Genomic DNA, 27858 nt, shown 5'->3' on the forward strand with positions numbered 1-27858 from the left:
CTCACACTGTAAACAGTTTATATTCGTAAGAGAAAACAACGAACCGTACCGACTTATCTAAAGCTCTTTCTTCCCCAGTAGAAGCAGATTTTCCGATACGTTTACTTCTTCACTCTTCGCTAGAAACTGCAATCATGAATGGTGGTGATGGGGATTTTGGAACCCGGGCGTTTCCGAATGAAACTGTCATCTGACTATGTTGATCGACGTATCACGATACAAAAACGTTATTACATAAATCGTTTGGGGTATCTTGTTGTCATTGGACAGTTAATATCCCATTGTGATGTATGTAATACCTGAATGTAGCCATTCAATTTCTATGACATGTTTATCTTTGCTAACCATGCCTTCAGTGAGAGAGAATTTTTTTATGTTTCCTAAGGTATGCGCAATTTTGCCCTGGGGAAGTCTGCTAGCCAGTCCTCTACATTATGGGATGCTCATTATGCCGTCGATGGAAATACAAGCGGAAGCAATCCGACAGAATCCAGAACATGCAGTGCAACCCATCCTTCAACCACTTGGAAAGACCATTACTGGGAGGTTGACATTGGATTCCCTATAATTGTCAAGAACATCACTGTTTATGGAAGAACGGATCAAGGTAGGTTGCATGCATGTTTCCTTCCAAATAACCATTTTTGCAAATTTAAATGCATGTATTTTGATATAAAGGTATATAACCGATATTTATCGTTGTTTATACAATTATGCAATTGCTAATCAAGTTCAAACATGTAATCTGTCTACTTGTCCATCTGCATATCTACATAATGTCTTTATCTATATATCTAAATATGTAAATAGTTAACTGTACTTTTCATTTGATTTACTCATTGCGTTACAAGTCGTTTGTCGTTAACTGGATCAATGCTGCTCAAGCACTGGCATTCAAAATCGTTTTTCAAACAATTGATTCTGAAATTACATTCAACAATCTACATTATTTCCAAAACTTAATGCAATTGTTTTTCATCTGCTGTGTTATGTATATTTAATTTATATTATATGCCTGCCTTTTGTCTATGATTGAGGATAGAGATTTTTCAAACGAACTTTTACTTTTGCCATGTTTTTAAAACATATTAATTAAAATTACAGTTCAATATCTAACCTTTATTTAAAAGCTTAGAATGTTCTGGAGGCGAACATGTTGACAATTCGATGGATGTTTCCATTACAAATGACACACATCTAGGGAAGTACAGAACGGTCTATTGCATCGTGGATCAAGTAGCTGTGTGTATATATAGATGATATAGATGATTTGACAAACAAATATTCATTCCTGTTTCATGTCGATCTGTGGAATCATGTGTTTAGAGTTGTAGTTGTGTTCAGATATAATTCTAAAAGAAGTATTTATTTAAATTATTCATTGGAATTACAATGTGCCCATCGACGTCTTGGAATAATCACTATTTTGGGGTTATTAAGAACTCGTTTCAAAACATTATATATTTTACCAATGTGGTACATTATAATATTCAAGAATATTGGTACATCATGTCATTCAAGAGTGTGCGTAAGTGTATGAATTGGATTTTTAATGTAACTTTAACAAAGTTTCAGTCATATCGATACGATATCTGATTTGTGGCAGCTTATATTGATGTCTAACACTGCGGCATCATACAGCAGACATGTCCCACCCAGTCATATTTTCCTGACACCAGGTCGACGAGTCCTAACAGTAACCTCATATTGCTGAGTACCTAGCGAGACAACTTTTAATACCATCTTTTATAAGTCTTCGGTATGACTCGGCAGGTGTTAGAATGCTCTAACCACTAGGCCACCGGAGCGGTTAGTCAAACAAGACAATAGGAATTAATTATATAGTTTTGGAATTGTGATAGGACATGTAAGATTATTTGAAATTTAATTCACAATGTTATGAGTGTCTCTTACATTTTCACGCTGTCTCTAAGATAAATTAGTTGTTAATGTTACTACACTTATTGATTTTGTTCCATCCTGTTACATAGTTGAAGACCTAGAGTCATACCATTTTTAACTTCACTAACTGACACGTGACTATGGACAGGGCAAGGGCATACATTTCCAGCTTATTTCGCGGTTTTTTCAGTCTCATTTACGCCATTCAACATTTAAAACATTCGAGTAAATTCTGAGAATACAAATGTCACCTCCATGATATAATTTGGGACTGTACTTCTGTTGAAAGATGATATAATGAATTTTAAACAAGTTAGGCCCATTGTTTCAGATTGTTCAAGTGTAACTCGGCATATTGCTAATTAATATACTTTTATTTATTGATAATTTTGTTAAAGCATCCGCATAACATATTCTGTTTCTCTAAAGGAGGTATATAATATAGTTAGTGTCGCTATAATATTAATTATCTATCCCATCTGATTTGCTCAACAGTTTCCTATATATAGCTTGCACTAGCATGTACCTGAACATTGCATGAGAAAAATAAATTGTTTGTTTTCATGATTTAGATTAGGCTCATAATATTCGCAATTTTCAGTTTTTTGTCCGTACAGAATTTGCAATTAGCTTCAGGATATGTATGCAGTTAAACTTTATTTCTACTTCTTATTCTACTCTAAATGTAACAGGAGCATATCGTAACATGTTAACATATCAAATTATAATTATGTTAGTATCAAACCTAGGCGGTGGACTAAACCTGGATTATTCTATGTTGTACGTTGCAATAACCTGGATTATTATATGTTGTACGTTGCAATAATTACCTTTCTAAACTTCCAAAAACAAAATTTAGATATAATCAATTTATATTTAGTTACGTAATGGTCGTGATGATCACCAAGTGTAGTGAGTTAAAAATAATCAATGCATCCTTAAGGTTATTGTAGTGATCAATGAATATGTTCGAATCATTTGGAGACAAGTATAATTTGTCTATCAGTAGTGTATCTTCTTTATTATATATTTCAAACATTAGATGTATGCAAATGACATATACCTCTCTCACAAAGTCAGGCTGAAACGTTGAAGCCATTTCATCATATTGTTGGACTTATCTTGGTTGAAATGTCCGAATAGCTGCCCATGAAACTGGAAACTATCTTCAAATCTAATTGTCGTTTTAAGTATTATTTCTCTTAATTCGTTTATGAACAGATAAACACTGACATCCTTGTTAAACAAATTTATATTAGCTGTTATATTATTGCCTAATATAGCCATTACGTACCGGTCAGGATCTTGTTCAATTCCTTCATAAAATGGTGGCTGAGCTGCCACAAAGTTGTAAGTAATGAAAAAACAGTTGAATGCATTTTGAGGATATCTAAATTGAAATTACATCCTTTATGCCCTGGAACTCTATACTTGCCCGCTTAGTTCTCGTCGGTTCATCTGTTATTTCTTTTCATGCAAATAGGACATTTGTTACATCAGATAAAATGTTTCTAATCTTATTTTATGTACACCAATGACGTTGCAATTATTGGTTTTAACTCAATATTTAAAGAATCAGTTCTGAAAGCGTTGTAAACTACATATGCAGTCTTTTCCTTTCTAAACCAAAGGTTTGATACAATCGTTGAAAGCTAATTCAATACATATACGGAAGTCAGATTTTGTGTGTTTAGAATTTTGTGATCTCTACATTAGTTACCTTTGTCTGCTACATACTGCATTTGTCTACATCACATATAACGTAACCATTATAAATTTTTAAAGTAAAATATATAGACCATGGAACATATAAATTGTGTTCCAAGTTTAATAACATTAAGACACAGCCTCTTTCGGGCAACGTTTATTATTATTTTGAATACAGCATTTATTATTTTGTGTCTAGTTAATATTCCTTCCGAACAGAAGCAAACTCTTGATCATTGTAGACATACACTTGTTTCCTGTGTATATTTTTTTAAACCTTTACATGAATTGTACATTCCCTATTTGTAGCCATCATATTTGGTTACATTTGCATTAGTAAACGTTAATGTATTAAACATTTAACCTTCCCAATATTATGTACGTACAAATTCATGCAAGTTAATCGTTTATCGTTAATCTCACTTTTATGAGTGTAGGTTGATGTTTTACACAGCGGCTCGATGTTAGTACTATCTGTCGTTTTGTTTGTGCCATTTGACGGATTCGTTTATGTTCATTGACATTATTTAAAGAGACATTATTAAGCTCAATTTGGTGACTTTTAGATGGTAACTTCCAGGCAATCTTAATGACTTTGAATGACAAACCTTTAGTGGCTATAAATGGATTTAATTGACAAATAGTTTCAGGGAGGTGTAGTTTGTCATTTATTCACTTTGTATGTTTCCTGAAAAGGTAGGATACATAAACATTGCCATCTTAGACCCTTCTTACCAAGGAATATATATATCTCAATTGTTCAAGGACATATATCCTAGTGAAATAAATGATAACAACACAAAAAGGCAGAACGTCTCGCAGGAGAATGAACATAACATGGAACAAAGTTGAAATATATCGTCGAAGAAATTAATGTTAATGCAAACATTAACTAAAAGATAGGTTTCGAATCTACCAAAGCAATTACGCATTGTTACAGAAAGAATGAACAGTTTTTATGACAATCTGGAGGAGATGGAACAATGACGGAACAGTTTAACTATTCTGAAAGAAATAGATGTTGAGCTTAAACAGATTGAAAATGAATATCTTAGTTTATGACAAGAAGAGACAAAGGAAGAAAAAAAAAGAAGAAAAAGAACAGGATTACTTGGAACAATTATTGTATCAAATTTCCTGTTACTTAACAATACTGGTTACATGATACACAAAATCTAGAGACAAGTCAAAGAGACATGGTATACAAAGTATAGCTACGAAAGAACAAATTAAGCGAAAAAGCAAAAACAACGTAAATTTAAAGACAATAATATGCAACTACGTTTATTTAATCCGAACTACTGTGACATCTCGAAAAAGGTATAGTTAGCGTGCCATTTGCATATTCTAGCATCGTAAAGCTCAGTTTTAAGCAAGGATTATGTGGTTGTAGCTAAGCGTTTCATTTCTTGCTTTTAATTAACTCTTTATCCACATGATCATTATCACATATTTACTGATTGAGTTTAAGTTATAAGTCTCTCTATCTGTTGTGTGATATAAACGTCTGATCCAAAGAACATCATACAAATAACTCAGCTTGCATTGTTAGAAGCTAGTAGCCTATTATTTTAAATATTATATTCGATTACAAGACAGACCCACTAATTAAAGTCAGTAGTAGTTAAGTTGTTTCTGCCATTCGCTAACTGAGATGTCACTATGGACTGTAAACCATTTTGCATTCGGTGGAAGTGTTCTCCTGCTTTGTCAGTAAATTGTTGTTTCTATATAATATCTCTCAATGACTACAACGTTTATTGTATTGCAAACATTATATATTATAATTTCTTCTTCATTCTACAGAATGCTTGCATCTAATAAGTTCATATTTCAATCATTTTGGATGTCGCTATCATTCTACTTGAAGCAACTGTGATTTTGTGTAATTATGTGTAAATGCAATATATAGCTTTGTAGAAGTTATCTATGTATGTATATAAGAACACATATCATGGTACAAAATACAGGTCTGTCTTTGAACACATTTCCCTATTTTAGTACATTATTGTAATTTTTAAATTTAAATTTAAATTTCATGTCTAATATAATATTTCTCCATTTATTTAATATAGCTAGTGTGAGTTAAAAGTTCATAAATTCATAAATGTAGTATGAAGGGGAGTGCTTCTTTTGATCAAGATTCTATGGCTCGAATTACTTGAGACTTTGGTCATTTAAATTGAAACTGGCATTGCCTATTGAAACATAAATACAGAGACACATTGATAATTTTACGTATCTAACATAATTACATTATTTATGCCAATATTTATTTTACTTATCATGTCATTGATTTTATCTACTGATAAATACAACAATATGCACATCATATAAAATATATTAACTTACGTGAACTGAAAATTATTTCAGCGTTGCATTTTATGCAACTGATATCCCAAACTCTGAGTAAAAACTAGTTACAGCGTGTAGACATACCACGGAAGAAACGGTACACAACACAACGGCTTTAATTTAACATGTTTTTTTTATTATATCGGAGACATGTTCGCAAATTAGAACCAATTATACGGTTTCAACATAATCTGTGTTTAGCAGTTCTAGTTAGTTACTTGAATAGTTCTTTAAAATTTCATGAAAGTCTTACTCCGCGTCATGTTGCCTTAGTCATTCACTCCTCCTGGCGTAATGCTACTGCATATATTATCTCAAAACTAATTACATATCACACGAGTAACGCCTTGACACTGACATACATAGAGGAATAAATAAGCATCACAATTGGATGTTGAGCCATGTTGGTGAGGCAAAAAAATGTTTCGTTGTTGCTCCTAATTAAATACAATGTGCATGAAGTTAAATGTATTTTCTATAAATATTGATTGGTTAAAAAGCGAGACCAACAGCTTGATGAATAGGCGGGAATATGTTTTATAGAAAGGAATTAAAGGATAGATATTTTTCTATGTTCCATATAAACTCCAATTACACCATAAGGAAAAACAAAGTCGCATTTCCGTCTGAAAAATAGTCAATTAGTAAATGTATTATTGAAGAAGAATCTGGTCATCCGGGAGTCATATATCATCAGATAAATTAATCAGCCATTATAAGGCTTAGGTGTAAAATACTGCGTGTTGATGATTAGGATAATATATTCAACTTGAAAACGTGATTTATGATGTGGCGCATAGATGATGAAGTAAACGCTTGCAGATATTCATTAGTAATTGTTGTTTTCTACTATTACAGAAGACGATCAACTGTCCAGCTTTAAAATTTACCTTGGAAATCATTCGGCATCATGGACTTCAAATCCGCTATTAAGTGTGGAATCATCAGGACATAACGTATACATTATTAATCCTGCAAACAGTGTCGCTCAATTTGTTTCACTGAAGAGAACAAATAATATCTTGACTTTATGTGAAGTTATTGTCCAAGGTGGTGAGTTATTGACATTTTGTATATATACAAGCATGCCAATTAGAAGAAATTACATCATATGGTTTCCACTGCAAATAATATCTGCTTCAAATGCAAAATATTATCGGGATATCTATCTAGCTAAAAATGTTTTAACTTGATGATAAAAAATGTTTCTGCCTCTTGGTGTTGAAATACGCTCTTTTATGACCGTGCCTGCGAGGTATTCATGCTAGTATCTATATTTTCGCCTTGCTTGTGTTGACGTTTCAAAATAATATTAATATTGACAGTTTCAAAACACTTGCTTAGAACCCGTTATTTTCTCAGGATGAGTGGGTGTACTTGTCACATTGTGGTCTGCTACTCCTTAGGACAGGAGTTACCATTATGCGGCTTTATGTCAATAATTCAGTAATCCTTACCTACGTTTGGGAAGAGGGTAATAAGAATTTTAAATGATTTGTCTCTTCTCAAAGATAATTTGGTGTCCCTGCTTTCTCCCTGATAATGTGGATCGGTTTTCCATTTTTTCGTCTTTCATATCATCTACTTGATGACAGAACAGTGCATGTTGTATCCTTGTCTTACTGTTTTGTATACGCAATAACCCGTGCAAGAGAATAGTGTCTTAGAGTTTATTACCGCCTCATCCGTAACAGATGCGAACTTCACGAAACGGTATCAAGTAGATTTAATGTCAGCAAATTAGATGCTATTTGCAGATACAACGGAGGATTGCCTTAAAGGGTATACTAGAAAAACAACCAATTAAAGATTTGGATACCTTCTTGACATGGCAAAATCAAAGTAATATGTTGTTATTTATTTCATATTACCTTATTTAAGTGGACATAACACAAAGTTAGAGTGGGTCTGTAATTCATGTAAATGTCTTAAAGACCGCTGAGTACTGTGAGAAATTGGGGTTCTGGCCAATTTTATCGCTGCGAGATAAAAATGCTTGAGAGATCTCCATTGGATCAATGCTACTGTGTTGTGTGGGTTTGGAACAAATTTTTTAAAGCTCACTTTTGTTGGAGCTGCTGCGTTTTTTTGGGTTGTATTAGAGATGTGATTGTAGTATAGCGAAGATGTCTCTTCTATGTGATCAAGAAGTGTCGATCGATTGGGATGTAGTAATGAGGTTCGCAAAAGTATTCCAGTGGTGTATATAAGTGGAGAGGAGTCCAAGGGGTGGCTGAAGCTTGTTATGTAGCTTGTAAAGTATGCGAATAAGCTTTTAGTCATGTTCCTGAGATGATATATTGGGATGAGAGTGAAGACGATTATGAGAATGAGGAGTTGGTGAGGTTTACCTATAATCAACATCGTCTGTTGCAGCGTTATAATCAGCAATACTACATCAAAACGTAAGCCGAAGCGTTTTAATTCTTCAACGCCACAGGGAGATAAGTTTTATTATTTCTGAATAATTGGAGCCGAGGTCAGTTGTTAGTTCGTGGGAAAGTAATACATGTATAGCATAGCTCTTTACGAACATGCGGATAAATGTAAGACGGTCTCTGTGAAGAGCATAGGCGAGGCGTATGATAAGATTATTTCAGAGGTGTTGACGTCTGATGAGGCAATGGCGTCAGCGATGCGGTTGGAATCCACGAGGTGAAGTGTAAGGATAAACAAACACCTGATGAGAGATTGTTTATCTAGGATAGAGATCACATTTACGATCATGAAGACGTCCTGTCTGGTGTTTTGTAATTCCTGCTCGTAAAGAGAACCTTGGATGATCTCTCCCGAGAAGTCTTTGAGGTTGTAGGTGACTGGAATGGTGTTTTGAACGTTATCGACGACGAAGACTTCTTCGGTCAAGTTTTCTCGTCTAATAATTATGATGTGGTCACCTACTTTGAATTTGGATCTAAAATATATGGCGTCTGTGACCTGTTGTTTTAATTGTAAGTGAAGATGCTTCCATGAGGGGTCATTGTAAATATAAGGTACAATGTGTAATTGTATTAGTCATTGTTTTCTGATTTAAACAATCTAATCTGAAACGGTTTTGTTATAAACATTACTACCATAATCTGCCTATCATTTACTGGACTTTCGTGCACCTACAATACTATCGAATGCTTCAACGATAGAATTTCCTTTTTTTCTATTTGAGAGGAACCACCCATGCTTATTCGCTGATTACGTCGATGACCGTCATGAGATATTTGAATTTGTACGCGCTGTAATATCTCATGTCGAGGAGATCTGCCGACCGTACATTGTCTGAGTTGTTGCAAATGCTAGTGTGCAGGTCTATGCAGCTCTTGTGTAAGCGTTGAAATATCTTTCATCACAGCTGTCGATTTCATTTTACCTGTAATCGATGCCCAGCTTATGTTTGGTGCCAATGATGCCACATACAAGAGATCGGACTGCACGTTCTCTGAAATATTTTGGCTTGAATGGTTTTAAGTCTCTCATCACGATTGGATCGCATCCCGCTTTTTCGTCGGGATGATCTCTATAACATATATTGTGTTGCATCGCGATTGCATCGACGCCGTTGTGGGGCTCTTGACCGGTCAGGAGCTGATCGTTTCCATCTAGTTGCTGTTCTGAAGGATTCCACGGTCCGGTATCTTTATCTCCGGCAACATCTATTAACCATTAAGCCTTGAAAGTTTTCCATTCAGCTCATGAACGTCTACGGCGCCACAGAAAATACGTCTTTCCCTCAGCATTTACCGTCTCACACACATATTTCTTCCCACGCGAAGGTCTTTGCAACTCATGTAGTTGTCACAGTGTCTACAATGTCATAGTTTTAATATATAGCCATGACAATAATTCGCACACAACTCTGTTGTCGGTAGCATAGTTGCACATAATCTACATTTTAGTGGTCTCTGCTGGTGACAGCGATGCTGTCGGCGTCACTTTACCTGTGACTTATGCGCTTTGTTTGAACCACATACGGCACACCTCCATTTGGTCATGAGGAAATGATTCTTCGTGACCATCTCGACGGGATAGATACTCTCCGTTCTGGTTTTGCACTTAAGGCACCACGATTTCATGTTTGATGTTTTATGTTACATTGTACATTAATTTAGCGAAAAATGACTTCCAGGGGTGATTTTCCTTTCTACATACGTTTTATGTAATTGATACAGTACCATCCATACGTGCTATCATTAACGTCTTGAAGCTGTAACGAGTTTTACTAGGCTGCTTTGTGCGGTTTTAAATATATTGTTTGACTTCATCGGGAGGATGTAAACCCAATGAATCAAAATATTCTACGTCTCCATAACGTGGATCGTTAAGCACGGCGATCGGGTATGTGCCATGTCCATCGTGATAATTTTGCATGTTAATCAGGCAACTCTCGTCAGTATGATGAATTCCGGAAGCTGACCCTTAGAATGTAAAAAGTAATTTTTTCACATGCATAGTATTAACATAACTATATTGAAATCCTTTAAATATGCATCTTACCTTTGTGCAAATAATACAGATTGTCTAGATGGCTTTTACTCCGAGACATGCAGCCAACAATGTGGAAAGTGTTACGATTCTTGGACCTGTGAAAAGGAGACAGGGGAATGTTTCAAAGGATGTGAACAAGGTTGGAAAGGATATCGTTGTGACGAAGGTAGGCCTATACTTGACGTTACATGTAAATTGTGTATTGTATCCTTCCTGCATTTAGCTGTTTCTTTACATTGTTGACACATTCGTGGCAACTGTTCAATGAACCTGTTGTGTGCACTAAGAGACACCGTCTAAATTAAACACAATTAAAGAATTGTTTATATTGTTTAGAAATCTACGAATGATTATTATTCGTTAGCATGCATATGGGTGGGAAGGTTTTATATTCTACGTAACTTCATCTTCCTAAGTGCCTATGGATAGGGAATAAATATATGTACTATCACACTTTCCAATTACAACAATCCCAATTAAAGTTTGATTCCAAGGAGAATGATCACTATAATTATATGAAATCGTTTAACGTTTCTAAATGACTAATAGAATCTTCTACTCTTCATTCATGCTTGAACGTTTCTAGACCGTTGCCACCGGATGAAACCGCGTGGTATTGGCTCAGGCGAAAACACTTACCATATTTACCTGATTGAAACGTTTTATTAAAGTGAAAGTGAATGCTTAATTAATCTCATGCATTACTCGTGCGCATAACGTTCAGTAATGGAAATGCCAAATGAAGCGCACAATATTCAATAATGGATATACTAAACATAAATTGTTCCTAAATGGAACTGATGAAAAGAATGTAATTTTAACAAATGCATCACAAACAACTTTGTATATCAATGGAAGTGATCAATGTATGAAATTTTTGAACCAATATGACTGATGTCTGGAGCTATCAATATACGACAAAATATATGAAATCTGTACAAATATGAACAGTACATGGTACATCAACTAGCATGGTTGATGTATGATTGATCGTCACACGTAAGTGACATTCAGTCAGGGAACTACAAGATACTTTTGATTCCATAACTCCCATCAACGTCACGTTGTCCACTCTTCCTAGCCTGTTGAAGGATAACTCTAGAATCTAATGAAAACGGATACCAATAAAATTAATAACCTTTGACCTCTCGAACGCAGTACACCAATATCATCCTTCCAGCCAACGTTACTATCGACCGTAGTATCCTGACTGCGCAAACCCCTTCCTAATTTGACGATTCTTTATAAACAGGTACAAGTGCAATGCCTGAGCTGCGTCATACATGTTGCACAGTGCAGTACGAATATCATGATATTATTTACGCATTCACGCACATGAATTAACTTTGATATGCATTTTATTCTTTCATTAGAACGAATGTACACACTTATTATTCACAAAACCAGGTTAGTACACACATCTATTTAGGACAAGATTAACCACTCTGGATTACAAAACTCTAAAATTATTCGTAATTTAATGCAAAATATGATTGAATTGAAACTGTTTGTTCAGATATAAAAGTGGCTAACTTGAAAAAATACATATCTAACAGCATGACGTTATGCGACATAGTTCTATTTTTTGGGAGATTTCAGAATCAGTTCCAAGGCATTCGGTAAAATAAAGAATTCCATCACATATACGACATTACACAAAACTAAATATCGAGGTCTGACTTCCTGTATTTATTCCTACGCCGTATAAAACTAGTTCTTTTGCCCCGACTAAGCTCAAACCACGTACGAACCTTTTTCATTTATTAATTTAAGTTGTTCCATATTCCTCATTTATGTTGAAAACTTCATGTCGAAGATTGAAGATGAAAGACAATGTGACAACTCTGATTTAGCTTTACAGTCGTTAATATCAAACTGCTGGAGATAATTTGATCAAATGTAGTTTGTTCATTATTGTTACATCATCATTATTTGAGCCTTATGTCTGTCATCACTAATAATGCAAAAGCTAAACACATCCAGCGTAAGATACATACACACTTCATATTGCTTTAACATTCAACATTTAACTTTTAAATCATTTCGTATTAAGTATCATTATTATTAGGTGAGATAAGGAACTCCTCGGAGCCAAGAAGAAGAAGAAAAAAGTCATGAGCAGTATTGCTGACCCAAGAAAAGGTCAAAGAGTAGACTAATACCTACTTTGAAAGGACAATTATGCAAAACATTTAACCGCTGAAAACGGCATAGAGAAGATTCCTTTATCTCAGACGGTTTATACTGGAAATGCATGATAAAACTGAGCTGAATTTTGACTCTGTAGTAGGTGTTATCCAGAGATAAAATAATAACAAAAATGTGTGCATAGAACACAGATTATCTAGTATGATGTGTGTGTGATTTGGATTTTTAACATAGCTTTACAAACAAAATCAGTCACATCGCTACAATGTCTGAGGGGTGACAGTTTATAGTGATGTCTAACACTGGGACATCATGCCGCAGACATGTAGCATCATGACCCATCCACACACACCCAGTAAGATTATCCTAACACCAGGCCAACCAGTTCTAATACTAACCTCTTAATGATGAGCGCCAAGCGAGGCAGCTGCTAGTACCATTTTTATCAGTCTTTGTTGACTCTGCCGAGGTTCAAACGCACGACCGCCCGCATCTGAAGCGGATGCTTTAACCAGTAGGCCACCGGAGCCTCGCTCCAGCATAGTACATGAAATGGCAGAAATACAAACTTTATCCGATGTATGAGGGACTGACGGAAAAGGTTAATAACATGTGCATCTAGCACATACCATTGTCGTAATGGGGCATAAAAGACTGCTCGCTCTTGAGCAATGTAACGGGGTATCTTAACTCTTTTTGTCACACAACTACATGAACTGGCATTCAACTGTACACGAAATTATCAATCGCGACTCTTTGGCTTCACGTGCCTTTTATATGCTAATTTAACTAAAACGGAACCTACAGTTAAGGATTTTATGTAGCTTGTGTTAACTATTTAAACGAAGACATTAGCTACTCAACAACAGTTTTACAGAACCAAAAAGGATGTCTAACCCGATGGCATGACAAAAATGGAAAACTATGTAAGCTAGAAAGACACTTTTAGTGAAACGATCTCTGTAGAAATGTCAATTTATCTTTCTTTCAGTCTTGTTTTTATTTTAACAACGTGTCATTGTATGAATAGCATGCACTATAATCATGTAACTGAAAAAGGTTTTTATATGAATGTAATGAAAAATTATACATATAATTTATGTGAGATCGTACTATGCATATGACTACAGTGTACAATATAGTAAGTTTTCGTTTGGCGCGAAAAAGTCTGCAAATTTTAAAATTCTTCTCGATTAAAATTTAAAACAATATACTTTTCATCCAACATTGGCTCGACGTTGATTATATTTGGACGTTTATGTGTGTTTCTGTGTGTGTGTGTGTGTGTGTGTGTGTGTGTGTTTGTCACTGTTTAGTGTCAATCCTTCTTTTTTATAAGACCAAGACATACAAATAATTCCCTCTCCAGAAAATGCATTTTAGGTCAATAATCCAAGAATGTGGCCGCTGTTTCAAGTAAACCTTGATGATAAATGTCAAGCCAAACGGCGGAATATATCTTGCAAACTACGTCTATTGCACTGTCACTAATTTAAACACACCTCCGAAGAAATCTTTAAATTTGTAAAATTTGAACTTCTATGTTTCTGTCTTTAACATTTTTCTGCTATACTAGGATCTAAAATACGTTATGTTACGATAATAGCCTATATAATGCTTATGACACAATCTCTACAACGCTAACGTTTATATTATTGATTTTAATAAATATTTAAGTATTGCCAATCAGCACGTTATCAGCCTGTCCGGTTAGGGCAATTGAATTGAAAACCTAAAACAGACATAGACATGTCTCACATATATATGCACTGTTTCCAGTGTAAATACATAGTGTTTAAAGTCTATTTTAGTATATTTAGATGAGTCGTTGAAGAAGTCTCTGAAACTTAAAATGCTTCTCGATTACAATTTCAATCGAATATATTTCCCATGTCAAACAATTAGGTTTCTTTAGATGTTGGATGTAATTGTAGACTTTATTTTCATTATATATCTCAAGCTTAAACTTTATTATTTCAATAGTAGGGGCAAATGATATCCAAATGATATCCAAATGATCTCCACGGTGAATCTTCTATCTGATCAAGATTATACATAGGAATGCCAAAAATATAACCTCTTCAGTAATGCTGTTTTATGCAAACCTCGGCTGCTCAAAAGCAGATGCACAGTACATTAATTCCACTATCGATTTAATGCATTCAAGTAAGTCATCGAAGAACGAGTCTGTGAATTGTCTAATTTTGTTTCTCGATTAGAATTTCAAACAAATGTAATTTCCACATCACACAAGTAGGATCTCATCATGGTGGATATATGTTTACGTTTTACTTTCATAATATATTTTAAGACTAAGGTTTAGTTTACATTTGTAGGGAACAATGATCTGATCAATTGGTACGAAAGGTATATTTTCTATCTGAACAATAATGTACTTAGGGTTGTTAAACTCTTTCAGCAATGTTTTTTTTATGTTAATTTTCTTAGAATGCAACGTAGGAACCTACGGTTACGAATGCAATGAAACATGTGGTAATTGTTTGAATGGAAACATCAACTGCTCAAAAACAGATGGACAGTGTTTTGGTGGCTGTCAAACGGGATGGCGGGACAAAACGTGCAAACTAGGTAGGTTATCGTGCATATCTGTATACAGGTAACGAAAATTCAACTTGTTTTCTTTCTGTCGTTGACACCATTCCTGTTATATTGGTTCATCCTGAGTTGCAATCAGTAATGGTGCGAGAATTTTGATTCATCAACTCTTGACAACCAGGGCAACATTTTTGCTTCTTAAAAGCGTTAATCAAGTATTAGATTTAGTCTGAAATGTACTTAATTTCGAGAATGAAAGATATTTAAAAATGTTGAATCGTTTGGATTCCTAGCCATCCAGCTGCCTAATGTTTAGTTACACTATTTTAAGATCGTGTACGATTTTCGACTGTTCATTCCAAAGAGCTATTTCCGCAATGGAAAACACCTACATCAGCATTTTTGGTCAAATGCAGCCGCTTAGCCCAGCTATAAGTGATAACGCGTTACAGTTCACAACGTTTCATTGAAGATACAAGAAAAGAATGAACAGAATAAAAAGAAAGAATATATATATATATATATATATATATATATATATATATATATATATATATATATATATATATATATATATATATATATATATATATATATATATATCTCTGTGTGTGTGTGTGTGTGTGTGTGTGTGTGTGTGTGTGTTAAATGCCCCCTTCGGAAACGGAATAATTGTTAACCCCAGAGAAAGACGAACAATTACAAGATTAGATAGCTCAGAGCCTACCTTCAGCAAGGCATATGGTCTAGGTGTATACATTATAAAATATAATAAGGTGAAACGTACAACACTTTAATAAAGCATATCACGATATTTAACAATTACAGGGCAATGTTTCAATACCATTACTGCCAACATATACAAGACTTATACAAATAGGCAGTTATTTCATCGCGCGAAATTAAAGGTGTGAGTATTACCTTCCCGTGTTCCTGTGTTGCCCTACGCCTTCGCACAACTGTATATTCTTCCGGGTCTGCTCTTTCGAATAAGTGCCTATTCTACCGTGCTCTCCACGCTTCTCTTCTCTAATCATCGGGTGGTGTCCAATCCCAAACTGAACACTTCCTGTAGATTAGAAGGGATATACAATTTTGTCTCCTTGTTGAATCACACAAGAAATAACACACTGTAACAACCCTTTCATAAGCGAAATGGCAATTAAATCATTAGGTTAACACATACACTCATATATAAATATTCCATACACTTGTTCTATAATAAAGACTATAACAACAACAATAATATCACTCCTTCTGATACATACTCGCATATCCCTAATTCTCGATATAGTAAACTATAAACATCAACACTATTTCCCCATATTTACTACCATACAAATATGAAATGCCTAATTATACGCACAAGACCACCAACACCTAACTTTGCATAATCCACACCTATATATTTAAATACAAACAGGTACAAGTTGTAACACTGCTCACTATTAAATTCAGCTATGGACCAAGCATCATCGTAGCAGAATACACTATCCACTTCGATTATATCATAACAACTTACATACATCAATATTGAATATTTATAATTTGCTATACACTACGTTACGTGAAGTTCATAATTCACCTATACATAAAAATTTATACTAAATTGAATGTACATAATAACGTATAGATCTTACAACACCTAGTTTGGAAAGTAAGACAGATTCGGGCGAGAAAGTTTTACCTCAGAAGCCTTTGTTCCAAATGTTGTCAGAACTTCCTAGAACGTCTTTTTCCCATTAATTTTATGAGTGCTGAATTTGTTCTTGGAGTATGTGAAGTTTTTCTTCGTTTATCACTTCCAAAACTGTACATACTGACTCTTCCAGAATGAATGTAACGGGATAATGTCTGGATGCGTGAGAAACCCGCCCAAAATTTGATTATTTGTAGTTCTGATTGGATACCGGTGGTCTTTTTGAAAATTGTCTGAGGTTGTAGCATTGATATGTTATAATGTCGGGTTTTCTGGTCTCAAAGGCTAAGTTGACCGATGACATCAATGGCTGATTTCAAAACGTACAGAGTTTCTCACCACCGTCGCAAGGGTCTCTTTGAATTAACCGCGAACTTGATTGTGAGGCAATGGCTAAGTCACCGGCATATAGTTTCTTTGTTTCAGAATCGATCTAACGTTGTAATAATATATACCACGTATTGACATTAAACAAAGTACTTTGAATTACGAATTCTATCAGACATTTGTAAGTACTTTCAGTGCTGTTTTTTTATGAATTTTCTATCTGAACAATAATTTACTTAGGATTGTCAAACTCTTTTAGCAATGCTTTTCTATGTAAATTTTCTTAGAATGCAACGTAGGAACATACGGCTACGAATGCAATGAAACATGTGGTAATTATTTGAATGGAAACCTCAACTGCTCAAAAACAGATGGACAGTGTCTTGGTGGCTGTCAAGCGGGATGGCGGGACAAAACGTGCAAACTAGGTAAGTTATGTTGCATATCTGTACACGGGTAACTAACGTTCATCTTGTTTTCTTTCTGTCGTTGACACTATTCCTGTTATATTGGTTCATCCTAAGTTACATTCAGTAATAGTGAGAATTTAATGCACCAGCTCTTGACAAACATGATAACATTTTTGTTTCTTAAAACCGTTAATCAAAGTACAACAGATATTTATATAAAGTTGAATCACGTGGATTCTTTGCAATTCAGCAGCCTAATGCATATTTGTGTTATGACAAGATAGTGTGAAATTCTTCACTATTCGATTCATGGACCTATTTCTACAATACAAACACTTATATTTTCGAGGGTTTTCGAATGTATCGGCACTCCCAACTATATGTGATTAAACGATCCGCTTAAGAGTCTTACATTGGATAAATTAAGTAGATAACTAACACATTTATGTGCACAGGATGCTTATAAAAAATGATAGATTGCACTGTCGATGTAATACATTCAAATCGAAGAAGTCTTTGAAACATTTATCCATTACAATTTCAAACAAACTTTATTTTTCACATGGAACAAGTAGGTTCTCTTATATAGTGTATTAGGAAATAATTTGTAAACAAACTATGTACACTCATTTAGTTCACGCTTTAGCTTTTGGTTTATTAGGTTTGTTTGTAGATGAACTAAACAATCTGTTTAGTACATTTGAAAGAAGAGATCATAACGTTAACCATGCGGAAGAGTTCACCGAGTCGCAAATGAAATTTTCAAACAAGCAAACAAACGAAAATGATATTAGCGACGTCAAAAACGTACGTGAGAGACACAGTAATTGAAAATAACATTCTGGTCATTTAGACAATTATTTAGGATTTTGTTTCCGCAACGGAGGGATCATGCTTGGGCCAGTGCTATATATATCAGAGACGTACGATTTTACTGGTCAGTCAAAACACTGAATTCGAGAAGACAATGCAGCTGAAGGTGTGGGTAGGAAACCAAGGGCATGAGAGCCAATATGCCAAGCTATCCGCTAGCTAAATGGTTTGGCACACAACATATAATTTGTAAATGCCTCCGTTCAACTAATTGACACAATGTTAGGCTAGCAATAGAAGACATACACCTTATGATACAAATCATATATGGGCTTCTTCCAACAGAGAACATACAAGTGAAAGGGCATAAACATTGGTTCTTTAGCTGGTAATAAGAATGGTAATAAACATATATTTATGCATCTTAAATTTCCTCAAAATGTACCTTTTACATTTTCAAATCCGAATGACATGACCCATGTCATGAAAAACCTAATACTCACCGAAGTTGTACTGCAGTTTCGACTACATTTCCAACTGAAATCACATTCTCTTTACTGTACTGAATTGGCCAAAACAATCGAGAGCCCATCGTAAGCAGAAAAGCAGAATTTAGTTGGATCAACACAAAAATAAAATCCATCCATCATAGACCTAATGGATAATTTTTATTTCAATGCGCATTTATTCAAACTATGACCCTTTCAATTTTAAGTAAACTAGATCGATAATCTAATTTTAAAGCCAAAGTCAACGGTCACTGGGCGGTACTAAGAGCGCATTAATAGCATTACTGTGTATTGGTGGATCTACAGTTGAGTATTTATTTTGACATATTGCATAAATTTAATTACTTTGTTTCTTGTATTATATTCAGTTATTATTAGACCTTATAGAGGAAAACGAAATCAGTACATAATAAAAAGGTTACTGCACGTTTTCTCGGAGTAAAACTGAAATTCCAAGTTCGTGCGGTATTACTTAGAAAACACGTGTTCAAATTTTCACATAACAGTGCAGAAACCTATAACTACAGTATGTGATATGTGCGATCTTCGTATATTACGGAAGAAGGAACTAGCATAAAATGCATACAAGGATAAGGAAAAGGTGAATCACATCACATCAACGTCCCATATTTCATCCAAGTAGGACTGTCTTTAAAACTCACCCCCACAAGCACACACCCACGCTATATATATATATATATATATATATATATATATATATATATATATATATATATATATATATATATATGTATGTGTGTGTGTGTGTGTGTGTGTGTGTGTGTGTGAACTGCATATATGTCTGTTTATTGGGTATTTTATTCTCATTAAAAACTCCTCAGTAACTTGTATTTTCATTACTTTGGTCTAGTCCATGCGACCCATATCTGATACGTTTGCCAAATACAGCAAGATGATATTCGTATTACGTATGTGAGGTTCTTTCGTTTCTACTACATATATAATACCACTGTTATCTTCCCTAATATATTGCATAATAACAATAAACATGCCACACATACATGCAATGATCCTCTGTAAAAGCATGGACGGAAACATTGATTTCAGTAGATTCAAGTAATTTATCGAAGAAGACGTCATTTGTTTCAAAACAACTTTAAAATCGCACAGATAGTTTCTTTTCATGCTGGATGTATCACATAATTTCTTTTATAAACAAAAAAGATCAATTTTATGTTTAATCATTCATTGTTTTGTGACAATGGTCTTAATTAATAGATCAGGAGGATTACTAATCTGATATGAGATGTACTTTCGGAACGTTTTACATTTCTACGTGTTGCGTAGTAACAATCTCTTCTATATCCATCTTGTAAGAATGCGACTTAGGCACCTAATCAATCATATATATGTGCTAATAACTAAACCACTGTGATTATGTATAGTAATATAGCTAATAAGAGTAGATACATCTGACATTATCTATTGTGATAACTTTCTTAGAATGCAGCGCAAGCTCGTACGGTGTGGGATGCAACGAAACATGCGGAAACTGTTTGAATGGCAGTACGAGCTGTTCAATAACAGATGGAGAGTGTTATGATGGTTGTCAAAGCGGATGGTCGGAGAAAACATGTAACCTATGTATGACTGTTTGCAACAGCGTATGAAGATATGATTCCAAAACAAATTATTCCAGATGCTAAATATCATCATGTTCATCATTTCATGGATGTGTTTGCTTCATCGACATCGATATATTGGTTCGTGTCTCGTAAAAGGTCTGAATAAATAGTATTCAATTGGATTTTGATATTAATTTTAATAATAGTCATGAATCTAAGCAAGTAAAGTTTAATTAATGTGCACAAGTTATATATATATATATATATATATATATATATATATATATATATATATATATATATATATATATATATATATACATATGCGTGCGCGCAAGTATTTGGCATGAAATCATATGATATTGTATTTTCATGTAAATATCAAAATGGATAGGATATTAACTACCAAAACGGTTAAGAGGAAGTTGAAACATTTCAAGATCTGTTATCAATAAAAGAGCAGGCTACAATTTATTGTAGACAATTTACCCAAGGCACCTTTTCTAGACCTTAATTTCCTCTTTGATATGTTTTGTCCATATACAGCGTATATATATGTTCAAGTTTGTGTTTCAGATGCTGCTTGCAAAACAATTTGCCTGACATGCTGGCTTGCTACTTTTGCTGAACGTCTGCATGAAATAAAGTTTTCAGAATTAAATAAAAGGAATTTTTCCAATATATGATCGTATGAAGCACATCAAAATGGTTACATTAATTTGGAATGTATCTTATACACATATACACCGACGGTACTAAGTGAACTTACGGACATTAATGCAATGTAATCCGTGGTAAGTACAAACATAATAGAAAAAGTGTGAAAAGATTGCAAAATGCTATGTCAACTGTACTCGAAAACTAAATGGAACAATATTTACTTTAATGGTGTGCCTACAGTGAGTTAAAATATGGAGACAAATAAACAAACACAAATCATATATAAACTGATATGAATTATTCTATCAGTCATTTTAAGTATACACACATGTAAATATCTGAAGTAAAGTGGAGATGGACACGATTTCCCTAACTTAACATGTATGCACTGTACATCATACTTTTCTTGACTTAAAATTAATCAGGTACAACCTCAAACCAGGAAAATGCCTTTACCATTGGAGTGACAATAAACAGCTATTATTATCGAATGAAAATGCATGTTCTGCTCGTGACCTCCTACAGACCATGACTGATGATTGATAATCTGGACTTCACATGTGAGTGTATGATTCATATTTCAATAAAGAATAAGAAATAATGACAGACAACAATACAAATAAACTAAAGGTGAATTAACGTGGTTACCATACGTTAGCTAATTAATCGCTAGTGTGATTCAGTCAATGATCGCCTTAATAGTTGGGGTGGGGGTGGCACTTATACCTTTTGCTTTAAGGAAATGATTCTAATTTTATTGTCTGTAAAGCGACTACCCCACGCTTCCTTATCTGTAATCAGAGTGTTAGGTAATTTTCCATTTTCCATAGTTTCGAATTCAGCCATGCTAATTTTCCTATCCTTCTATAGCCACTGAATAGTTTATAGATCGTATTAACAATGATTTTTGCAACCATGAGAATTCTGTGTAAACGCATATTATCGAATAAAACTGTATCTAAATAATTGTAACATCACCACAAAACAAACAGGCTCATGTTGACAGCCTGGATAATAATTCCGATTGAGTTCCTGTCATTCCAGCCATACCAATAACCAATTATTTGTTGACTGCGAATTATTAAAAGATCATGCCCTGAAGCAGAAAAGATTGCACAAGAAAAACTGATACCTCAAGAAAAACTGATTGCCATACCGATTCATCACAAAATCACGAGAAGAGTTACACAACCGGGCATTACTGACTGCGATTATTATTAAATCACGACCAGGTATTGCTGACTCCGATTGAGTTGCTGATGATTAGCAAATCACGAGCATGCATTTGTTGACTGCACGGCGGAATCATTTATTACTGACTGCTATCATGAGTAAATCACGAATAGTCATTTGTTGACTTACGGACTTAAAAAATTATCTTTTACGACTGTGGATTATAAAAAAAATCTGACAAGAACATTGTTGGCGGCGAAAATTATCAAATTAATTAATTGGTGACATGCGGAATCACGACCAGGCATTCTTGACTGCAATTAATAGCTAATATACTTATTGTTGACTGAGAATATCCGCAATCCTATTCATGGTTGAATGCAATTATTAATAAATTTATTCATTGTTGACTGCGAGAATTAAGAAATCATAAACATGTCATTTCTGACCCATTTTATTAACAAATTTCGTCCTCGTTTAATATGATTAATATATACATATATTCATATTTACTGCGATTATAAAAAAATCTCTTCATGGTTCACAAGGGATGCTTATCAAATCACGACCAGGACACTGTTGGCTGCGATTTGACTTACGGATGATTAAGAAATCACAACCAGACATTATTTGGTTTGTGCTGATTAACAAATCACGCCCAGGCTAATGTTGATTGTGAGTATAAACAAATCAAGACCAGAAGATAGATGCTTGCGATGATTAACGAATTTAGTCATTGCTGACTGCTATTTTTAGCAAGTTTATTCATGGATAACTGCTCTTATTAATACATTTATTCATGTTTGACTGCGATGATTAACAATTAACGACTAAGATTTGTTGGATAAGGTTTATTAAAATTTTTTACTCATTTTTGACAACGATGATTAAAACATCTCGACCAAATAATTGTGCAACTTCCGATTGTTAATACATTTCAATCAATATTTGTTGGCTGCGATTGAGAACTTATTATATAGATTGCTTCAAACCTGCTCACGTTTCAGCTCACTTTTTCAACTAACAGCAATCAGACAATTGTCAAACCAAAAAGGAAACGTTAACAACAGCATGAAGTCTATTTGCTTATGTTTTTCACCACCAAAACCAATACACAAGACATTTAAGGAATCTGCCACCAAATGAGCAAACAATTATAACAAACCGATGAATATTCCGAATACCCGAACAATTCCATTTACAAGGATTGCTGCATTATTAACAAATGAAGACAATGCCTTCTTAATCGCGATTATTATCAAATGTATTCATTGATAATTTGTACTTTTTTAACAAATTACAAGCAGGACTTCACTGACTGCAATTACTAATAATACCTTTATTCATTGTTAACTGTGATCATTAGCAAAGTTATTTGCCACAGTACTGAAACTACTCTTCTAAAAGTAGTTAATGACATTCTCTCTGCGTTGGATAGCGGAAAGATTACAGTCCTCACCCTCCTTGATTTGTCTGCAGCATTAGAAACAATAGACTATGAGATATTACTTCACCGTCTCCAGCATGTATTTTGCATTCATGATTCAGCCTTACTGCGGTTCAAGTCCTTCTTGGTTAACAGAACACAAATTTTATCTGCAAATGGAATACACTTCAGCCCAGTTGATCTATGTTGTGGTGTTCCACAGGGGTCTATTCTTGGACCTGTTCTCTTCATTTTGTACACCCAGTCGCTCTCAAGTGTCATAGATCATGATTCAGTGTCTCAACAATTGTATGCTGATGACACCCAAATATACAAATCTAGCCACCCAACTGAAGTTGATGCTGCCATCCAAGGTGTAGAGAGGTGCATTTCTGATGTGAAATCATGGATGACATATAACAAGCTGAAGATGACTGATGATACAACTGAGGCCATTCTGATCACAACACAAAGACTTTCTCATTCTCATTCAAGAATACCTCAAACAATACATATCAGCAACGCCAACATTAAATTCACACAATCAATACGAAACCTAGGTGTTACTCTGGACAGTACTCTCACATTGCACCAACATGTCATGAACATATGCAAGGATGCATATCTTGAACGATGACGCATCAGCTCAGTTCGCAAATATCTTTCAGTTGATGCCACTAAAACACTTGTGTGTTCATTAGTACTTTCAAAACTGGACTATTGTAACTCAATTATGTCTGATTCATCTCAATATCTGCTCCAAAAACTTCAAAAAGTTCAAAACACCGCTGCTCGGATCATACTTTGAGTACCACGATCAGAGCACACCTCCGCGATGCTCTGTACCCTACACTGGCTATCCATTAGATCAAGAAGAAAATACAAAATTTGTTCTCTGTGCTAAGTTTCACTGTCGGACTCTAGTCCAACATACCTATCCGACCTTTACCCATGTGTACACACCAGCAAGATACTTACACTCCTCTTTAGACAATCGTATAATCATTATTCCCACTATGAAAACAAAGTCATATTGACAGCGTTCTTTTGAATACCAGGGCCCAGCAATGTGGAATGAATTGCCCACTGAACTTAGACACAAAGACACAATGATCACATTCAAGAGGGCTCTCAAAACTCACTTATTTCGACTGCAAGAACAAACTTAAAATCCTAATAACGTTTCCTACCTGAGATATTCTCAGCATGTTTTTGTTTTTTAATGTTTTTTTTCTTCTAATTTCTCGGTGTTTGTTTCTGTAATAATATTATTATATGTCTTTTTATCTTATAGGTGTTGTCTAATGTTGTAAAGTTCTTAGAGCTTCTAAAGATTGGGCGCAATACAAAGTCCTCATTATTATTAGTATTATTTTATGGTTGACTGCAATGCTTAATAAAACACGACCAGTCATTGGTAACAGCGGATTATTATTATTTACGGTTTCCTTGTGGATGATTAAGAAATCCCGACAACGACATTCTTGACTGTCGATTATGAATAAATTATTAATAGTTGAAAGCTAATAATTAACTCCGCACAGCTATGGAACCGTAGAGTAGCGGATTTACAGACAAGACCAGTCGAGTCAGGTCCGTAAAATAAACCATACAAATAGAAACAAAACCAGATAGTATGATGATTACTGACTTAATCACGCAGGTGATTAAGCAGACATATGTTGATTTTTTATTTGATTCAAATAATCAATATGTGTACCACTACATTTCGGATTTGGTTTTCTTTTTAGTGCAATAATTATTTTATTTATTGGCATATGGCACATACACTCACGTGTAACGGCGACATTAAAAATCAAGTCATGGACATTTGAAGGCCGTCCACTTTATCAATACCTAAATACAAAAGATCCATTATGACACGACTGCAGTAAATTGTCCCTTGTATACGTCTGGAAATAAAAAAACATAATTTAAAACATAAGACCTTTGACCATGCTTTTACTGGTTAGTATACCTAATAAGTTAACATTTATCAGAAACAAATACATTTCAATCTCAAGCTCAGTCACCTACATGCTTCCTCAAGCTCCGATATTTAAACAAATGCAGATATTACGCTCATTATACATTCTTCTTCGAAAATAATACCTAGAAAATCTGATGTGTAAAGATTTAAAAGCATGGAAAGATGATTTATATATCTTAGTAATTCACAAGACACTAGGTAACAAACGTAATCTTCGCAAATATGTCAAAGAAAATATTTATTATACACACCAATATATGAATCAATGACAGCACAGAAAGAAGATATTTAGCATGAAATATTGAAACACTAGCTGCAAAATCATCCCAAGTGAATTTTAGTTTATTAAGACACTTGGATTAATAATAAGACAACTGAACTGCAAACTTGAATAATTTTAAATGAAATGGCATACTTGCTCACAGTGCTAAGATCTTTTGTATTCGTTGTCTGATTTCAGTGAAGCTAGAGACATCGAATCCATCTGACAAGAAGATTGTTGTAATTACAGTTGTTTCCTCTGTGACACTTGCCGTAATTGTGATAGTAGTTGTAATCGTCCTCAGAATGAGAAGGATCCGAAGGTAATGATCTGCTCAGTATTGTAACTTAAGACAAAGCCTCGTGTAGTTTGTTTTTCGCGATTAAATTGTTGGACCTTTAATTGGTGAATTTTTTTTAACCAGTTGCACATGATGCTAGAAGATTGTTTTAATATTTATACAGTCAGCCTAAGGAAGCGGTTCCCGGAAGACAGAAGAGACAACAAAAGATGTTACACACAAGGGGCGAGGAAGATGTTAGAAATGATTCACAAGTGCAACTCAAAGAAGTGTATCTTCCAAGCGGTAACCTATGTTCACGCCATTCTCCTGACTGTATGTAATTGAGTGCGTACATACCGATGTACACACGTATAAGCCTCTCAACGTAAGCGTGTTAATAGTACATTGACATCCCAGAAACTACCTTTTTATGTTAAGTAAAAGAGAGCCTATACTTTGAGCACCTATTAAGAAAGTGGAATTAATTTTCTTAAAGTTGTATCATCTGTCACACAATATAAAGTATGAACAAGCAATAATGATTACATGAAACGACTAATAAAGAGTTAAAGAATGCTATGAGTAATTTATCCTCAAAGCAGACTGAATAATCATTTTGAAATTATGAATGAAAATAATAACTAAAATGTTTTTTAAAGTAAAAGTGTTTTTTACTTTATATAATACAGTAATATGCTAGACGTTCAATCAACTCTAATTACAGATGGTACTTACCAAAATACAGATAGAAGAGCACATCTGATGGCCCAACGTATACCAATCCTTTCCTTTTGGTCCCACGTAGTTAAGAAGAAACGCAACAAAGCAGAATATGAATCAGAGTTCCAAGTGAGCAAAAGTATTCACTCAATAAAAATAAAATCATGCAAAAATCGTGAAAGGATCATCGGTGCATTGTACTTAAATAGTGCGAAAAGAAATGTTTGTTTAATGGTCTATTAGAACCTACGCACAAAAAACATTGTTTTTAATTTGGATTTATTAATATTAGCAGAGAGACGTTGGCAGGGGATGAGGTCGTAACGTAATTGCGATGCCAATTAACATATACATCTAAACCTATGGTGAACAAATATCGCTGCGATTATGAAGAGAAATGTATATGTAAAGGCACGGTAATTAAGAAATGGAAGCGATAAGCAAGGATCATTTGCTAACAAGATTACAACTTTAAAGGTAATGAAACCATTTCTATTGAATTAGTAATTAGTAGTAGATCATTTATTTACTTTATTCACCATCGAAATCGTTTAAGACGTTTCATTCTCTAGTTAAAAACGAAATGGTAAACGATCTTTAATGTAGTACAATGCTAATGTTCTATAAACATGGAATGTGACTATAAACGGAAAACCCAGTCTACATGAATACCATCAAGACCTCATGACCAAAATTTGTTTATTGTCTCCAATTTTTCCTTTCTTAATATCTTCGTTTTTCTGCTGTAAACCGAAACCATACAGCTCCGAATACTGAAACAAATAAAAATCCAAAATTTAAATTTTACGCTTAAAAACCCCATGCTAAACTTTCTGCATGTCTGTGTCTTTGT

At 34.3% G+C, this 27858-nt stretch overlaps 1 protein-coding gene across 1 annotated transcript in view; it reads left to right on the forward strand.

Moving 5' to 3' along the window:
- The window catches only part of LOC149796694 (uncharacterized), a 47690-nt gene extending 21362 nt beyond the window's left edge, over positions 1-26328 (forward strand). Inside the window, exons 2-6 of the mRNA XM_089960634.1 lie at positions 386-607; positions 6823-7017; positions 10472-10609; positions 17461-17601; positions 26201-26328. Of these exons, the coding sequence (XP_089816760.1) occupies positions 386-607; positions 6823-7017; positions 10472-10609; positions 17461-17601; positions 26201-26328 (824 nt within the window). The remainder of the gene's footprint in view (positions 1-385; positions 608-6822; positions 7018-10471; positions 10610-17460; positions 17602-26200) is intronic.
- Positions 26329-27858: the final 1530 nt, after the last annotated feature.

The sequence above is a fragment of the Sinohyriopsis cumingii genome, chromosome 6 (assembly GCF_028554795.1).
Source record: "Sinohyriopsis cumingii isolate HCF-2022 chromosome 6, ASM2855479v2, whole genome shotgun sequence".
NCBI classification, from domain to species: Eukaryota; Metazoa; Mollusca; class Bivalvia; order Unionida; family Unionidae; genus Sinohyriopsis; species Sinohyriopsis cumingii.